General features: G+C 39.8%; 3 protein-coding genes across 3 annotated transcripts in view; 2 read left to right on the top strand and 1 right to left on the bottom strand.

Annotated features, from left to right (window-relative positions):
• Window positions 1–19,104, bottom strand: part of LOC146567009 (uncharacterized) — a 435,082-nt gene that overhangs the window by 107,469 nt on the left and 308,509 nt on the right. The gene's annotated exons all lie outside the window — the stretch shown is intronic.
• LOC146567035 (uncharacterized) lies at window positions 5,180–6,326 on the top strand. Its single transcript, XM_085285922.1, has 4 exons — window positions 5,180–5,284; window positions 5,442–5,577; window positions 5,945–6,017; window positions 6,187–6,326. The coding sequence occupies exons 1-4, from the start codon at window positions 5,209–5,211 to the stop codon at window positions 6,220–6,222; spliced, it is 321 nt and encodes a 106-aa protein (XP_085142048.1). The 5' UTR covers window positions 5,180–5,208; the 3' UTR covers window positions 6,223–6,326.
• Window positions 12,339–14,689, top strand: ccl34b.8 (chemokine (C-C motif) ligand 34b, duplicate 8). The gene is made up of 4 exons (XM_085285921.1): window positions 12,339–12,639; window positions 13,137–13,260; window positions 13,384–13,462; window positions 14,439–14,689. The coding sequence occupies exons 1-4, from the start codon at window positions 12,561–12,563 to the stop codon at window positions 14,472–14,474; spliced, it is 318 nt and encodes a 105-aa protein (XP_085142047.1). The 5' UTR covers window positions 12,339–12,560; the 3' UTR covers window positions 14,475–14,689.

Raw genomic sequence — 19,104 nt, 5'->3', positions numbered from 1 at the left:
TAACCAAAGCTATACATCCTAGCCAGGAAAAGGGTAGGGAATTCCATCTCTTATTATAAATATCCCTAAGTATACAAAACCTGTGGGCGACCACTTGAAGGGGAAAGAAAACAGTCCAGTTGGCACTGAATTAAGGCTGCCAATTGGCATAGCCTTCTACTTAGTCAAATTTACTTTATAACCAGAAAATTGACTAAATGTATCAATAATGTTAAGTAAAGCCGGTATTGATGTCTCTGGATCAGAAATAAATATTAAAACATTATCTGCATATAAACTGATCTTATGCTCATAATCAATTTGCAAGCCCCGTTGTTACGCCCCAGTCTAGGGGTACAGGAACGTAGCATAAGAGTTAAAAAAGGAAGTGACCCCGCCCTGGTCCCCAAAACCATACACAGAAAAAACAATTTCTTAAGTAAATGGTGGTTTATTTATCTACACTGAAAACTAAGCTCCGGGGTAAGCAAAGGCCAAAATAACAAACAAAACAAGCTAAGTCAGGAGAAGAGGTGCCATCTAAAACCCTATGTGAAACAAAAACCAAACAAAAGACAAATTTTGTCTGTTCTTTGTCTGTTGTCTGTAACTCCCTAACTGAAATAAACAGGAGAAAACAGTAGTGATGTATCTTGTGTCTCGAAGCTTCGAAGCGTGTGTCGGGTAATCTCGGGGGAGTTTTTGAGGCTCGCTTTGATTACGTATGCAATGACGTTCGAGGCCTCGCGGGCAGTCCGTACCACGTGACTGATTCAGGAACTGGCTCGCCGGTTCGTGCCAGATTCGAAATAAAATGGGCAGCAAAACACAGCTGATTCCCTCATCACGCTGTGTTGTGGAATTGGATTACCTACGTGCTACATAATAGTTACTTGAGCATTTCTTCTTCGATGGAACCAGCAAGGAAGAGATTTTTTTTTTATCTCATCTCTCCTAATATAGTATGCACACAGTAATAAATATCACAAGTACCATAATATAAATAAACAACACTACAGATCCTATAATCTGATTTCTTTCTTTTAGTTTATTAAAAAGTGAAGCGCCACACACTACTTTGTGTCATTATCCTGATGTACATAAGCATGATTACACAGTTACACAATCATACCAAAACTCCGTGTTGATAGTTTCCACTTTGTCTTTTGTATCAGACATACTGAGACGATATTCGTGATAAATAACCATGAAAACAATTTATTTATTCAGTTTAGCGGTTTACACATCACATCATTATAATCAAAGAGCCTGTTTCACTTGAATCGTCCACTTGATGGCGGAATAGAGCAAATGAAATCACAATGTTTCAAACCATGAGTCGACCAGATGGATGGAAAGCTTCAGTTCATCAAGAGGCTTCATCTCACTATCACTAGAAAACAGTACAAGAAAAATAATAAGGCAGCTCACCCCTTCTGTTTCAGTGTCTATTTACAATGTGCTAGTTACAATTGAAGACTAATTTACACACTATATACAAGCTCAGTAATTCACGAGAATCACAAGCATGAGGCCAGGGTCAGGTCTGCTGCTGCTGTCAGTGGCTGGCCCTACAACAACTGCTGGTGAGGGATTTTGAAAAGAGCCACATGATCAGGGACCAATCAGCCGCCGCCAGCTCTCCAATCGGGAAGGACCTGTGGAGTCTTAAAGACACAGCACAACAAAAGTACAAAGCCGGCCCAGGGCCGTAACACTGTACATCAGGTGCCCTCCCTATAGCCTTGGCTAACGATTCGATGGCAATAGCAAAAAAAATAGGTGACAGGGGGCAGCCTTGCCTCGTTCCTCTAAACAATGGGAAACTATCTGATTTCAGTCCATTAGTCAAAATGGACACCAGAGGAGTATCATACAGAATATTTACCCACTTAATGAAATCATTAACAAGACTGAATTTATTTGAAGTGTAAAATAAGTATGTCCATTCTATCCGGTCAAAAGCTTTTTCAGCTTCCAGAGAAACAACCAAACCACTCATGTTCCTTTGCTGAGAAGGTGCCTGACATTATTACGGGAATTACGGCCTTTTATAAAGCCTGTTTGATCTTCTTTAATAATTATAGGCAAGAGAATTTTGAGTCGAGTAGCTATTTTAGAAAGTATCTTCTGGTCCACATTTAGAAGAGCTATCGGTCTATAAGAGGAACAAGACTCTGCACACTATTAGCTTCCCTTAGAGTCTGAGGTAAACTATTATTCAAGAATGAATAATTAAACATATTGACTAATGGATCTATTAACAGCTCACTGAATTCTTTATAAAATTTACTATTAAACAATGGATTGCAATGAATAATAATGGATTGCATTTATACAGCGCTTTTCGGGGCCCTGAAAGCACCATCAGGTCTTGGGGCATTTCTGTTTTTATAGCGTTTAGTACTTCCTCTCTAGAAATGGGAGCATTGGGGGTGGTCTGTTGTTTTGTTGGTATGGTAGGCAGATCGAGTCGGGAGAAGAAATCCTCCATTAATTCCAGTGCGTCAACTGGTTGTTCAGATGCATGAATCGGTCTTTCTGACTTCTCTAATTGTATTGTCTCAATTTTGACAACTGCAATGCCTGAAACATGTTTTTGCTTAATATCCTTTGTAGCATGAGTTGTACAGCCATAATTTATGGCTCAGTGTGGAGAGCACATTTGCAGTCTGCTGGCAGTCTGGGAACGGCCCATCTACCTGCCTAGAGCTCTGGTGTTGATAAAGGCAGCGTACAGCGTATGTGGTCCAGCTAGTCTGTGGACATGACCACTGACAGTCCAGGGCATTGTTGTTTGTAGACATGTGCAGTGTAATTTTTCTTTTATAGATTTAAAACTTCAACAGTATCAATATATAGGACCACTATAACAGCAGGTGTTTCAAAGATTTTTCCATGTCACCTTTTGTTTTAAGTCTCAGACAGAAAGGTAATTGTTGTGTTTAAATGCCTCGTGAGTGTTTATTTTATTTTTTATTTTTAGGCCTGCTCACACTTTAGTTTGGCCGCTGTGTTTGGAACACAGCTGAGCCTGAGTATGTGTGTGAGAGAGAGATGGAGCTTCATCTCTAAGTTCTCATTCTTCTTTGTTTCTGTGCGAGGTTTGTTAATACCAGTTTTTGGCCTCATAGTACTCGTTGGATTGATCTCACTGCCCATATGGAAAAGAAATAGAAAAAATGTATAAAAGACTTCATATAGTGAATCATATAAGGCTTATATGATTTACTCATGAAAGTGGCCACTTTCTCATTACTTTCATATATTGTTTTAGTAAGTATCCAAAACATACAAAGTTTCATTTATATAATTTTTCAAGGGATCTTAAATCTGTTTTCACTCTTGTATGCTTTTCATACAAGTTCCACACAAGACAGATACAAACTTTATAAGATTTATATATATCTTTTCCATATGGGTGAGAACGACAGGAAAATCAGGGGAATGCATTGTATATTTACAATATTCTAGAATGACTTGTGAAGCTGTTTATAAGAAAGTGTGACGTCAAAGGTTCAAACAATTGCACTTAAAGACAAATTCTTTAAATTCTTTAAATGTGTCATTCATTTGCTTTAAGAGGAAATTAATTAGGATGATAAGGAACAACCCAGAAATCACCAGGGCTCAAATCTGCCAATCTACAGTGAGGAACCACAGCCAGTACTGAAGATGTCCAGGTAAAGAGTAGAGCTAATGTAGAGCCTTGAAATTGCCATATTTCTAATGGCCACCAGAGGGCAAACCATCTGGTTGACAAAAGTCTTCCTGTTGTATAGACGTTCCTAATTTAATACTGAGTAGAACAAAAAATAAATTTTTGTAAACTGTGTAAACACTCAGAGTCAGAAATGACGATTCCCCATCGAAGCTTTCTGGCTAATGACTTCACTTATCACAGCCTGTTTCAACACACCACGATGGCTGAAGTGATGATGCTTCATAATGAGTCTCGAAACGAGTAGATGACATCACAGTCATGGCCTCTATCTATTAATACTGTCTATGGCCCTTCCACCTGCTTTTTAAAAACATACCTTTTCCCTGAGTTCAAACACTCAATAAAGTTTGGAAATAAATCATCACAGGATGATCAGTGTGGTAGTGAAGATTACTAAATGGTAATCTTAAGCGTGTAATTTAAGGTCTGTACCTGTTGACAGTTACTAAAAGCAGTTTCTGTGAAGCCCACTCATTAAACGCTATTAAAGACAAAGTCACAGGGAAAGTCCTCTTAAATGTGGCCACAGAAGCTGGTCACCAGTAATGTCACTGTTTTATTCTGAGATGTCTTTGAAAGGAAACCACCATGAATTTAGATGTGGGCGGTGCAAACCACTAATAAAACCGACACCCACAGGTCAACAGGAACGAAACTGGTGGAAGATCACGTCACAGAGAGTCCCCGTGCTCAGCCAATGGAAATCCTTTCCACACACCGAGGGAACATTTATCAATAAAACATATTAAAATACTTCTCTGTATGTAATAAACTAACTAACTTTACCTTTCCTGTCACTATTAAACAAAGTAGTGCAAGTTTCCAACAAGTCAACAAAAGAGTGAAACAAAAACATTCATTCAAACAGATGCATTTAATTCTCCATGTTTTTATTAGAGATGTGCAACAATCCAGTTGAACACTGCTGCCCTCAGCTCTGGAAATATCGCTTCCCATAATACACAAAACTGTGTTATTGGAAAACTGTGAAAAAATATCAAAAATAAAAATAATAATTAGTAAAATGTTTCCCTTCAGTGTTAAATGGATTGATTTTACAGCAGCTTATGTTTACGGTTAAACTCGTATACTTGTGTTTCATGTCCAACATTGTATTTAATAAATAATCTGTTTGTACTGGCTGTCGTCTGAAGATCTACGATTCTACTACCACTACTACTGCTGTTAGTAATGTTAATACTACTACTATACATATTAGCATGTTTAAACAAATTACAGACACATTAAGCTGTTCAACAAATTTCAACAAAGTTTGTTGAAACAAACATGAGGAAGGAAGCTGCTCACCACAGCAGTTTATGGTTGGTGTGTTTCCATCAGTGTTTATTTTTGTGTAAATACATCACCAAACAGCCCCTAATTCAGTGACAAGCTACAGTATATAAGATGAGCTGCTGTCACACTTTGACAAGTTCATCAGCTGGTAACAAACCTGTTCACGGCTCAGAACCAGACTCAGATTTGGTGCCTTTCAGCGTCTCAACATGTGTTCGAGTCTCTCCACCAGCCGCCTGATTCTTCTGATCTCCCTGAGTGTGATGATGCTCATCTCTGTATCAGGTACAGTTTTTATTTCTTTGTTGTCAAAGTTCAGTAACACCAGCTAACAGATCAGTAAATTATTTATACAACATCTGAGAGTTCAGCTTATTTCATTCTCCATGATATCTGAAAGGCTCTGAAGAATAATGACAATGTGTGTGATGATGTGCTGCAGGGGCTGACCACGTGGGGAAAACCTGCTATAAAACACATTCTAACAGACTTGTAATAAACATGTCTACACCTAAATGGGCAAAAAACATCATCAGCTGCTTTGAAGACGACAGACATGGCTGCCTTCATGGCTATGTGTAAGTAGAACTTCTTCTAAATACACTTAAACCAAATAAAATGTAGAAATTAATTCTTGATTAAAAATCCACAAACACAACAATGAAAATGAGATTTGCACTGAAACCTTGATGTAGCAGATAAATGTTCCCCTCTCTAACATACAGCACTACTGTTTGCTCTGTGATTGTTTCTAATGTGGTGACGTTGGGGAATCTGTGAGTTTGTGCTTATGAGCTTGGAGGAAACCTGAGCTGTTCTCTCACAGCATAATGCAAAATGGACCCTGCACATGTTCAGTTAACAATAAAGTGAAAATGTCTAATCCTTTAATTTGTCTTCTTCGCTCTAAACTTCTTTCTTTATCCTTCTGTTTTTTTCTTCCAGGGTCAAAACACGTGCAGGAAGAACATTTTTCCTCAGACCAAACACCGAGTGGCTTAAAAGGAAAATAAATGAGGTGAGAAACGAAATATTAATAAAAATGTGGACACAAAGTTTAGAAAAACCAGCAGTGACTTTCTAGCAAATATGTGAAGATTATAATATAGGTAATAAAAAGACACTGTGTGTATCTGTCTAATGGTGCTTCTTCTTTTCATGTCACCTTCATTCTTTTACCACCACAGGGAACTCTGCTGTGTCCTCCAGTGATTTCTAAATGAAGATGATGGAAACGATGAAACAAAAGCTGTAGGAAACAAGACCCTAGTATTTTTTACTTGTTAATTCACACTTTAACAGAAATATTTATTAAGAAATGTTGACTTTTCTCAGTAATTACTGATAGCGCTTTAAAAAACAGTTTTGTTTATAATTGTTACAAATTTTATTAAGTATGAATGTTTGAAGTTTTCTTATTCTGTCTTCAATCTGAGAACAAAGATAAATGAATAAAAAAGTTTTTGCAATCAGATTGTTTAATGGTCTGTGTGATTAATTATTATTTGCTGTAGGTGTTATAACTGACAACAAAATACTTATTGTTGTGATTATTTCATGATGACGTCATGATCACAGGACACCAGGAGGCAGCATTTAACCGATATGGCAGAAGTAAAAGTGAACATTCAGAAATAACTTGAAAAGTTATTCACAAATACATATTTTATTCATACTGATTAAGATACCCATACCTCCCTCTCCTCAGCCACCTCCTCCAGCTCCTTTAGGGAAACACTGAGGCGTTCCCAAGTCAGCCAAGAAACATACGTCTTTGTCCTTCCTTAGATTGCAGATAATTAACTCCACTCCTCACATCTTAGTCCCTCCCACTGCAGATGGCAGCAGAGGAGGTATAACTATAGATTTAACAGGATCTTAACAGTCATCTTTGAAACTTTTGTGAAAGTGGTGTCAGTGTAAGAAAGAATAATGTGATGTCAAACCTATTTGTTTGAGTCACAGGAACAGAAATAGTGAGATCAGCTTAAATAACTGAAGCTATTGATCTTTAAAGAGTCCTCCTTCTATTATTGTTTGTATATCTAGCAGAGCCAAAGAGCCTAATATTTTAGGCCATGTATTGTGTCTCTGCTTTTAGGATAACAAACAGGTATGATTCAGTGATTTTGAATCACTGAGAGACAAAATATAAAAATGTAATTACTGTAATTACCTCCCTGCTAATTAATCTTTTTTTTTTTTTTTTTTTTTTTTTTTTTGGAAGTGACATCAGAAACAGCAGCATGTGACATCACGTGATGGCGGAGCTTCAGTTCATCCTTTGTCATCCTTTTTTTTTTTTTTTTTTTAGGACAGGGGGAAAGAATGAAAGAAAGAGGGGGAGAGAAAGAAAGAAAACCAAAGGGGAGAAGAGACGGTGAGAAGGGGGGGAAGAGAGAGAGAGAAAAAAAAACAAACAAACAAAAAAAAAAAAAAACAACTCCTGGGTCACCTGTATGGAGAGAGAGAAAAACAAAAAAAAAACAGGGGAGACAGCAAACAACAAAGAGCAACATAATAATAGAAAAAAAAAAAAAACAGCACCATCACAATAAACTAGCTAGCAGTAGATATCAATAGTTACTAAATAATAAACGATATTGTGCAGCACGCAAGATAGACAGCGCACAGTGTGCTTTGAGGCAGCAGCCAAGAAAGCTGTAGTCCGCATCTGTGAATACCCATGTGTACACCTGTGTGCATACCTGTGTGGATCAGCATGCTTGTATTCTCCATGTAAGGTTTCTCCATGTAATGATCTGCTATAGAGTGTGGGGAGCCACAGCCCTGTCCTCTATGGTATCAAGCAGGTATGGAGGAGATCAAAACTCCAGACATCCAGAGGCCCCCAGAACACAAGAGACCAAGGAAGACCCACAGAGGGGCAGCTGCGCCACTGTCCCAGTAAGAGCTGAGGAGAGTCCCAGATGAGGGCTCATTCAGCAGCCGCGGAGCAGAAGCCAGGGGGAGTTGCAGTGACGCGCCCTTGAGCTCCGCCGGCAGCCAGCTGTGCCTGAGTGACCGAGCCCCAGGCCGAGAGGCCGGGGGCACCCCACCTCCGAAGTGGCCCGAGCGAGCCCCAATAAGCGGCCGCCAAGGAGTGAGCCGGTGTGTACCCGGACGCCCACCCCCAGATACAAAGAACCACCAACGCACCGATACCTGAGGGAGTCCGCCACCGGCAGGGGAAGTGCTAATTAATCTTGCTAGTGTCGTTCTTCAGTTGTTTCAAATCTCTCATCTCCTGCTTGAACGGACTCAAACTATATATATATATATATATATATATATATATATATATATATATGGAGAGAGAAAGAGAGATGTTCCCTTGGTCTGTGGAAGGGCTTTCCACAGACCGAGCACAGGGACTCTCTGTGACGTGATCAGTTTCGTTCATGTTAACCTGCGGGTGTTGATTTTATTAGTGGTTTGCACCTCCTACATGTAACTTTATGGGGGTTTCCTTTCAATAACCATCTGCAATTAATGGGTGACCCAGTTTTGTGGTCAAATCTGAAAGTACTTTCCTCTATGACTTTTGTTTTTAACAGCTTTTAATGAGTGGTCACCACAAAAACCACCTCTATTCTTTGTCATTTTCAACAAATATACACCATAATTTAGCTTAAGATTACTGTTTTTTTTTTTTTAGTAATCTTTAATACGCCACTGATCACATACAAAATACATGATGATCCATTTCAAAACTGTATTAATAAATCATTTGAACTCAGGGGAAAATGTATGTTTAAAAAGCAGGTGGAAGGGTCATAAAGAGTATTAAATGACAGAGGAAGCCATGACCATGATGTCTCCAGAGGATGCAGCCGACGTTTTGGGCCACAGCTGAAGAGTCATGACAGGGGAGAGGAGATGTAACAGACTGGGACATCCTAAATTTGGAAACTTGTCTTAAGGTGATGCCAGTTAAAAGTGACCTTTTCTGAATCATACCCACTGAATGAAACCAGTTATACTTCAAGAGGGCCTCACTTTCCCACTTTCTCAGTCTATTAAAGGTGTTAGGAACTGTGACATCTTTCAACATGGAGCACTGTTGCTAATACCCTTTCTTGGTCTGTGATTTCATGTTGCTGTAGTGTTCTCTGTTTATGATTTGTTATATTCTGAGTTTTCCTATTCATGGCCAGAAACACCTTACCAAGGAAGTGTCTTAGTCAGCTGCTCAAACAACCTCAGTTCTTTCTGTTAGATGTGGGCACTATCAGTTTTGCTGTGAACACCTGAATGATCTGAGGATGAGTCCAGACACCTATTAGACAAAGCTCGTTTCTTCTGCTTTAAACTATGATCTACTCTTTCTAGTCCTCCTTGTCCTCCAGGTGTTGATCTCTGCCATCCCTCTCTATCAAGTGTGTCTGTGTATGATTAATACATTTGAGTTTTAGAGAGTTTTACATTTGCAACACATTCCAAGAGGATTTGGACTTTATAAAGGAGCTTTGGATGAGCTTATCTTGGAGAACTGGGAAAAGTATGCAGTTGAATAAATGAACCATCTGTCTGTGAGTCCCTGCATCAGGAAACACTGAATCTGTCTCCTGAGGGACAATCCTTTACGTTCCCTTTCTCAGTTTCATTAGTTACAATAAGACTTATTGACATTTAACCGTTTTAGTTTGTCAGTTCTAAATCTCTTGGAAACCCCCCGAATAACAGATCTCACACTCAATCACTACCCACAACATGTGGCCAAACGTGAGGGTAGGAACATAAATCAGCCAGTAAATTAATCGCTTTGCTGTCAGACTCTGCTCTGTTACCCACAAACAGAGTAGCACACACAGTCTAACTCAGCACTTCCTTCTTGCTTGCTTTCTCTTCTCTTGCAGAGTCTGATTTGTGATGTTATACACTTTAAGGCTGAAACTGATTTTTAGAAGCTGTGACACACTGACCTCTCACATGAAGTCAGGAAGACTGCTCTCAGACCCACCTCTGCTAGCTGTACACATAACCCAAGTAGACCTTAGTGGTTCCGGTCAAACAGATGATGTGAGTTAATCTTTATTTTTTCAAATCTTGATTTGTCCCAGGTGAATGTCTTCAGAAGAAAGAGCCAATTTGGTAAGAATATTTTAGAGGATTTATTTTCCATATTTTGTTTTTCTTACTTTAATATAAGCAATCAGAGTAAGCGGTCACACGCTGGTGGTTATCAAACTGAAAAGTCAACCCACAGTTTATCAATCTGGCTATGAATGTGATGACATGTAAGAGGTAATGTTGGCAGCGTGTGACACAGGGCTGAGTTTAAATTTGATGCAACAAACCTGAACATAGTGTAAATGGAAAGGCTTTAGGACCCAGGGGATTTTAGGGAGGGTATAAAGCAGAGGTGGTAGTGGGTGCTCACTGTTTCTCCCTACAGAAGTGACACAGATGTGGTTTGTGGGGACGCTACAAAGTTTTTGATAAACAATATCAGTGTCACGTCTGCACCTCTGTGTTATACTTCTTGTTTTACTTTGACAGTCTGTCATTTGTTAAAGTATTCTGCTTTGCTTCCTTTGTCTAGGTCTGATCACTCCCAGCTTTGCTCTCCTGCTGTGTCGCATTCCCGCGTCACTCTCAACTCAGTTGTTGTGTTGAACCCTTACTGGACTGTGTGTTTCTGCTGTCCTTCTGGTATTATTCAGGTTCTGTTTCCTGGTTTTGTTTTATTTTTTACTTTTATGTTTGTGTTTCTAGTTTAGCTTTATTGTATTTCATGTAAAAGCTTGTCTGATGAACTTGCTTAAAGAAACATATTTAACATATTTAAACGATGCCTTCTCTGTGCAGTTAATGAGTTGTGAAATAAAATATGTCACATTGGCTTTTACATGTCAACACGTGCAAGAAAAAATAACTTAAAAACCTCTGGAATTAAACAATGGTACAGAAATAATGCCTCATCTGCATAAGAAAAAATACCAGTACTGGGTCTGTATGGATCTGTCGGTAAAAAAAATTGACCATGGCGTTTTGAGTAGAGACCGGCCTACCAGGTATTATAGGAAAAGCCATAAAGCCTTTGAATGAAAACAAACGTTGTTGTGACAGTGATGTGCACTGTCTTGTTGGAATATATGATTTCTATACATTTTACATCAGATAAAAACTTTGTTTATACGATTTAGATAATTAATAAAAGCGTGATATTTTAAATGAGAATCAGAAAGAAAAGGGTTTTTTCGTGCTACACCTAAACTTGTTTTATATCTGACCCAGATAGAGTGCAGGTCATAACTTCTTACCTAAAGTTTAGTTCACCTGACACCTGCCTCGAGTCTCTCCTCCTCCTGCCTCACCTTTCCCTCATTCACCCGCTGGCCTCTGTGGAAGCTTCGCCACAGACACCACCAAACAATTCGGTAATTTTTACACATCGGCCACAATCTGGCCAATCCACCACCTTTCATTGTTTATGCCGTTACAAAAACAACAAAACCATCGGCTTGTAAATAACCATTGGGCTCACCGGGCAAATGCACAGAACAAGAGCTCACAAAACAGCAGTTCGGGGATGATACATGGGTCCTCTGTCGGAATACAGGAAAACCCAGATCCATGAAATCCATGAATCATTGATCTTACTCCTTCAGTCAATACTCAATACTATGGCCCCAACTTGTGGCCATAGGTTAGGGTAGGAACATAGAACTCCGCTCTCTCCTTTGGATCAATTGGATCCCAACTACATTTCACTTTCCTCTCTCCCTATCTTGCTCTTTTTCTGGTGTAGTGTGCACTCTGGTAAATGATTTTATGTTTTTAAGGCTTTAATTGGCTGGAAAGGCATGACACGCTGTGCTCTTACATGCTTAATAGATTTTTAAAATTCATTTTAAACAGCAGTTTTCATGGCAGCTCTATGCAGTTGGTGATGTCTTACGGACAGAAAACTGGCGGCCTGATTTACTCTGTAAATGTATACTTTTAAATGAGCTCTGTCTGTAGTCAAAAAGTTACAAAAATGTCCACTGAACATGTAACTTTAACTGTAGGGTGGTGTACTGAAAGGAACAAACCTAAAAAAGGATAGACAATAAGAAAATCCCTTTCATTGGAGGCTTTGCTACAACCACACAGTCAAGCTTTGGATTCTGCTGTTCAAAGCTAAAAATGTGGATCTGAAAAACCCTTCGATGATAACTCCTATTTGGTGAAGAAATAGGTCAAAGTTCAAGGTCCGGCCTACTTTGAACAGCACGTAGTCATTGAGCTAAAATGATACATGCATGGATTGCACATCAGCCACAATTTATCAATCTAGCTATGAGCGTGATGACGAGTAAGAGGTGATGATGGCAGCATGTGGCCAGTTTGAAGAAAGGAGAAGAAAACAACAAACGTGAACATATAAAGACATGAAGAACACACAGTGGGAGTGTTTGTTGCTGTACATCATTTCCTCAGAATACCTGCTCAATTTCCACATTTCCTCTTTTTGTGACAAACTACAGTATATAAGATCACACAAGCGTCAGCCTAACAAACTTGCTTAGAGCACTGATCCAGAGTCAGATTTGGCGCCTTTCAGCTCGTGAAGATGTGTCCGACTCTCTCCATCAGCCGCTGGATTTTCCTGCTCTGTCTGCCTGTCGTGATGCTCGTCTCTGTGCAGAAAGGTACAGCTCTTCTTTTAATGGTGTTTGCAGTGTTTTCACTATATAGAAGGAAACACTATCTTTATTGTATCTCAAACTTTAATGACACCAGAGAGATGTTTAATATTGTTTTGACAGTTTTATTGTGAGTGCAAACAACCTCAATACAGCAATTCAATCAGTAAATGTACTTTTAGAGGTTAAATCTCACGTTTTGATCCTCTTAAGAGAAACCTGATGCCTGTTTGCTTAGTTGTAATAATTTTTTATTGGATAACAGAAACTAGGGGTCACGTAAAGATCTAGAGCCCACTTTCTTTTCTTTTAAGAAAATCTCTTGAATGAAATGAATCATTTAATGTCAAAATTAAGAGAAAATGATCAATGTCTTTCAGGAACATTTAATAATCATGAATAATAGCAGTATTCCTAATATTTGTTGAGTTCATTTCATACTTACAATAACACTCGTGTCATGTCATGCTGATTAAGCTCATTGTTGTTCTCTTTTCATGCAGCCCATTCCTCAGCTCAGAGTTTGGATTTGCCGTGCTGCCACAAGGTCATCACCCAGGAAGTAAAGACAATCCAAAGTTGCTTTGAACAAAAACCACGCTATCGCTGCAGGCAACACGCCTTCCTGTGAGCAAGCCTAGATTTAAACACAACTCTGAATTTTCCATGTTAATAACGAGTACATTATACATGTTGCACTGAGACACTGATGTAACAACATGTTTCACTTGTTTGTGTTTCTGCTTTTAGCATCATCAACAAGCGGCATAAAAATAAGATATGGTGCATTGATCCAAATTCTGAGTGGCTCAAAGACAAAATAGAGAAGGTGAGTCAAAGGTGACATCGCTCAAAGTGACTCTTCTGCAAACAAGATTACTGGATTGAGTTCCACTAAAGGAAACACCCGACTAAACTAAGTTGCCAAACGTCCATCTTCCAACATAGTCAGCACGATACGTTGACTACAGTGAATTTATCACTGGAAAATCCCCTCCCGTCTAGTTTAGTCGCTGCGTCTTTCAGCTGCCTCAAATCTCTCATCTCGCGGTTGAATGAACTCCAGCTCCATCATCTCAAACTGTGCCTGGTGACAGCAGACGTTCTTTTCTGGAAATCCACTGGGAGCTACTGGTTTGGGCCGCTCTAACCAGGACCTGCAGGAGAGCTGGTGTCACTATGCACACGAGGTTGGCGACTGTCACCAACTGTATCCCAGCATGGTGGAGGTGGAGTTCAACTATGGAATTAGGAACTAACTAACAAGGCAGCTGATTACTGCTGTTACGTCTTGTCACAAAATGTGTACAACATTATTGGTTAATTTATAAGAGGATTTTTTATATTAAAGTACATATTTTCAATTTAAAGCTTTTATTACCCACTTGACTGTGGGTCAGTAAAAGCACTCCACTTATGTAAAAGAGTACGTAGTGACTGTTGTGCTGAGCAATCATCGGGTGTCATTAGCTGCAGCCATTTCATAATAAATCTGCACACCCACACTTTCCAACACACTGTTTCTTTCTCTAAGAAAAATTAGCTATTTTTAGATTTGGCCACAACTGCTGTGGCTCATCCAGTGAAGTCAGTGTTTTATAAAGAGATATGGGATGAAAGGAAACCTCTAAAAATGTAGGAGGGGGAAGCCACTGATTAGCCTCTGCTGGTGTGAAACTGATGGATGATAATGTCAGACTCCCACTGTGAAGTAACGTGGAAAGACAAAACTATAGATCAGCCTAACAGACAGTAATAATAAAATATTTCTAACTGTAAATATTTCTCTGTTTTCTTCTCCACAGGGAGAACTGAAATGTCCTCCGGTGATAAGTGTATGAAGCAACAATGAGACCACAAAACATCAGAGCAAAGAAGCTGATGACAACATTTTGTACTTATTTAATTGTAATTCTTTTTGCAGATGTATTTATTTATTTATTATGTAAGTTATTATTTTAGCCTTTAAGCCATCAACATCATTCCTAATTTGTTGTAGATGACAGTAATAAAAGTTGTTCTTTGTGACTCTAAATAAATATGGATCATGTTTAAAGTAAAATCTAATGCAGTTTGGTGAATTTTTTTCTGGGCGGCAGTGCAGAGAAATTTCTGTTCTGACTCAGTGTCACATTTCTTTCAAATTGTTAACATGTAAAATATAACAGGTAGAAATCAGTTCATAACAGAGCTGAGGCAAAACCATTATTTTTATTAATCCTTACAAATAATATTAACGAAAAGCTGATAATGAAAGAAAACTTTCACGTAAGAGGAAACTGAGGAAAAGTGTTGCTTTGGATCATGTACATTATGTGCATTTATGAGGACACTGGGACATGAAACCTGTATCTGTATAGGGTGACCTGATGTCCCTCTTTAAGCGCAGCTGCACAACATTTTATGTCCCCCTGTCCCACATTTTGACCGACTCTGCAGGACATGCACTTTCATAAGGTCTGGCTTTAGTCAGTGCAGCTGAATGGAAACATTTCTTATACTTAAATTAAGTTTAGCCTGTCTAATTCTATACCCACGGAGACTCACAGGGAAAGTCACGAAAGTTACACGCTGTGCAGATTTTGGTAAATATGATGGAAATGAACACAAAGAAAATGATGCAGCAATATACTCTGAGAAACTGAGGGAAAATATGATGTGATGTGACATTATTTGTAAGTCATACTTGGCTAAAAATTGCTAAAATATACAGAAATGGCTAAAAAAGGCATGTTGATCTATGGACACATCATTACTGAAACCCAAAGACTGTTACCAGGCAGAACAGCTGAATAAAATACAGCCTATTGTGTGAGATCATAACAACAAAGTTTAGCCTCCTTTTCTTCCTGTTGTATTGACTTAGCAAGAGAATTTAAAACATTGCATTAAAATATAAGATATTTGACAGCCTCCCTGCTTTGGTAATGTGCTGTTGTCCCACACAAACACTGTGTTTGTCCCACATTTAGTTTATTCATCAGAGTCAAAATGAAACTGTATGAAGGATTCATTTTACATGCCTTCATTAAATTGTATATAAAATAAGTAAATAAGTCAATAACTAAAAACTTTGAAGAGGTCAGATGGGAAGCTGTTGTCAGATTTATACAGTTTGATGTTGAATGATGGAGGCGTTATGATACCAGAGGTGTCTGTGGCTCTAAAGCTGAGGTAACATCCCGTCTTGCCAAAACGAGTCTAAAATATTAGAATAAAATATGTGATTTTACAGTGACATCACAACAGAAGCTACATTTTCTTGCTGACCAGTCAGGTTATGGTTTTAATCTGTGTTATGCTGCCGACAAAATACACCAACATGTGATGTCCATAACTCGCATTAGAAATTAAATTTGTTTCTCCACTCGTTTATGTTTTTCATCACCACTACTGTTGCCATGGCGCTCATTGTTGACTGTGCAAAGTCATTTCTTGTGGAAATTCAGACACATTTGGTCCTGTGTGTATTCAAGCTGTGTCATGAGATGTTTCAGAGGTGAAACATGCAAAGCTTTACAAGCTCAGGTCTGCAATGACTCTATTTATAACATGTGTATTAGTAAAACCGCTGTCAGTCGCACACCTCTGATGTCAGAGCTGACATGGTCTCTGAGGTCAGTGAACTAGCTGATCGGTTATTTATAACTCCGGTGTTTCTGTCACTGCTGCAGACAGTAAGCATAGAAATACAGTGAATCATCAATACAAAGGAAAAAGAGAGTCACCTTTCTAAATTGATCATTTATTCTCAGTAACAACTTTTGACATGAGCCTGAAAATCAGCATTTTTTATTTTATTGATGCTTCTCTGTGGTCACAGTTTCATCTTCATCCAGGAATTCATATCTGTGTTTGTAGGAGATGCCTTTAGGACACTGTAGTTCTCCCTGTGGTGTAGAGAGTGAGAGAGGAAAGCAAAAGTGGAGAGAGAGGAGAAGTTGTAGTTAGATAAACTGAAGCACTTGGTTCATTTATTCCAAGCAAACACTGTTATCTATCTGCCTGCACTACTTCTTGGTTGGTTTTTCTTACAGACCAAGAAATTTAATATTTTTAATTCTATCACAACTTGTTTTTAACAGTAAAAGAAGAACTGACACCCTCTTCTCAACGAGAAGTCTGGGCTCGGGAGAGCCCGAGTGCCCTGGAGGGACTTTCCCTGCCGGATACACGATGGATGGGTGGCAAACCTGGAGGATCTTGTGCCTGGCGGGACTGTCTATCGAGGACGCTGAGGATATTTACCTATTCGGAACCATGATAACGGGGTTCTTGCTGATCGGAGCTGGCTTGGCCCTGACTTATCGGAGAAATAAGAGAGCGGAACCGGCTGTTCAAACTCCCCCTAAGCTGACCGCTGGAATTGAAGCGATGGGGCGAGGCGCGGCCTCCCACACCGAACGCAGCATGGTTAACACCTTGGAGACGCTTACAGCTGCCGTGAAGACTCAAACTAACACCATTGAGCGTATGATGGGATACATCAGAGAGGGGCCTGCTCACAATAACACCCTTGAGCGAAAGTTGGATAACATCGCAGAACGGCTCACTGCAGCTGTGGGGTCTCAGAACCAAAAGAATGACAACACCACGGAACAGAAGCTTGATACCATCATGGGGAGGCTCGCAGCGCTCCAACGGGAAATCGAGGCCCCAGTGTCAGAGTGCTAAATTCGCTGCTCGCATAAAGGAGAAATCAACAATATTCTACATTTGGACACCACGGCGCCAGCTGCTAGGCCCAAGGCTGGAGCCCACCAAAACAACTCCCTGATAACGACTGTGTGATGACTATTCTTCCCATCCCATGAAGGACACCTGGATCGGCTGGAGGACTGTTTACTTAGCCTGATACGGCGAAGGACACTGTCTCAGCTGAACTATGGACACGCACACACATACACTTACACTGATAAGCACGCACTCATCCCCCTCCCTTCCAAACGCCTTCGATGCTTGTTCCTGCGGGGGAAGGCAGCGGGTCTGCGTGCCGCGCTGAAATGATAGCATGGTGCAGGACGACTGCTGTGTTCCTTCGAATCACCCCCCACCCCCTATCCATCCCCTGTGGCTTGTCATGTGCTCTGATGTTGTGATGTGGACATTAATGTGCTCTCTGTGCAGAGGAGTTTTTTTGTTTCCTGTTCTCATGCTGTCCTCCCATAGGTTGCCCAGCGTGTGAAGAGGTCTCTTTTTTTCCTCTTGTACTTTTCCCAATGTTGTGTAATTTTTTCAGTGTTATTCTCTCAACGCTGCCGGTCTCCGACTGTATTCCCATGTGATGTCTTGTTGTTGTGTGTGTAAGTCGGGGGGGGTCCTATTCCTCTGTGGGGCAACCTGCATATGGCCAATAAAGCATTCATTCATTCATTCATTCATTCATTCATTCACTATGTTGGAAAGCGAGGTAACATTTCAGACATGTGCACAGCTTTTAATAACTACTTCTCTACAGTGCTTGATGCCAGTAAGGGTCTTGCAGTGGCGTGGTGGTTAGTACTGTTGCTTTATAGCAAGAAGGTCCTGGCCTCAAATCCAAGACTGTCTTTCCGTGTGGAGTTTGCATGATCCTGGTACTCCTGCTTCCTCCCAAAGACATATATATGGTGCATGTTTGTGGTGACCATAAAAATGGTTAATGGAAATACACCTCAATTAAACTTAAAAACATGAAAACGTTGTTGAAAAACTGATTGAAAGAAAATAGCAAAGCAAAAACCAAAATCATTTAAAAAAATGTCATGTGTATCAGTGTAGTCAAATATTTGGCTACAGCCCTGAAATGTATTCGTATGAAATTGCAGTCAGCCCAGTTGTTTTTGTTTGTATAGTTCTTGATGGGCTCTTGTATGCGACCGTGGCGCAGGAGGTTGGAAAGCCTGGAACCGGAAAGTCGCCAGTTCGATCGCCGGGCTCTCCTGGTCGTTGTGTCCCTGGGCAAGACATTTCCCCTACTGGTGTTGGCCAGAGGGGCCGATGGCGCGATATGGCAGCCTCGCTTTTGTCAGTCTGCCCCAGGGCAGCTGTGGCTACAACTGTAGCTGCCTCCACCAGTGTGTGAATGTGAGTGAATGAATAATGGAATTGTAAAGCGCTTTGGGTGCATTGAAAAGCGTTATATAAATCCAATCCATTATTATTATTATTATTATTATTATTATTGTATGTGTGGTGGTGTGAAGGAGGAAAACTGGTAAAGGTAACTAAATAGTGTTAAGGGTGCCACCTGGGGAGGGAGTACACCCCAGGAGAGATTACAACAGCCAGTCTAAACGTTGTAACAGTAACAAAAGGCACACAGGCTCGTCATTAACAAGCAGAGGTTTGGCAAGTCAATTTCATAGAAGACAACTTATTAGAGAAACTACCACCAATATAGAGCCGCAGATAAGAAACCGACTTAAATAGCAGGATTAGCAATACCAAACCTTAGATTAAGACATTTCATTAAGACACAAACATTACTTA

The sequence above is a fragment of the Mchenga conophoros genome, linkage group LG9 (assembly GCF_057382185.1).
Source record: "Mchenga conophoros isolate Kocher_MC1m ecotype Shallow Benthic linkage group LG9, M_conophoros_male_GT1.1, whole genome shotgun sequence".
Classification (NCBI taxonomy): Eukaryota; Metazoa; Chordata; class Actinopteri; order Cichliformes; family Cichlidae; genus Mchenga; species Mchenga conophoros.
This window is presented reverse-complemented; position numbering and strand designations above follow the sequence as displayed.

Bases quoted from the DNA above. Each gene is read 5' to 3' on its own strand.
- LOC146567035 (XM_085285922.1), top strand. From the start codon at position 5,209: ATGTGTTCGAGTCTCTCCACCAGCCGCCTGATTCTTCTGATCTCCCTG. The intron at 5,285-5,441 runs GTACAGTTTTTA...GATGTGCTGCAG, and splicing joins GATGCTCATCTCTGTATCAG to GGGCTGACCACGTGGGGAAA. The intron at 6,018-6,186 runs GTGAGAAACGAA...TTACCACCACAG, and splicing joins TTAAAAGGAAAATAAATGAG to GGAACTCTGCTGTGTCCTCC.
- ccl34b.8 (XM_085285921.1), top strand. From the start codon at position 12,561: ATGTGTCCGACTCTCTCCATCAGCCGCTGGATTTTCCTGCTCTGTCTG. The intron at 12,640-13,136 runs GTACAGCTCTTC...CTTTTCATGCAG, and splicing joins GCTCGTCTCTGTGCAGAAAG to CCCATTCCTCAGCTCAGAGT. The intron at 13,463-14,438 runs GTGAGTCAAAGG...TCTTCTCCACAG, and splicing joins TCAAAGACAAAATAGAGAAG to GGAGAACTGAAATGTCCTCC.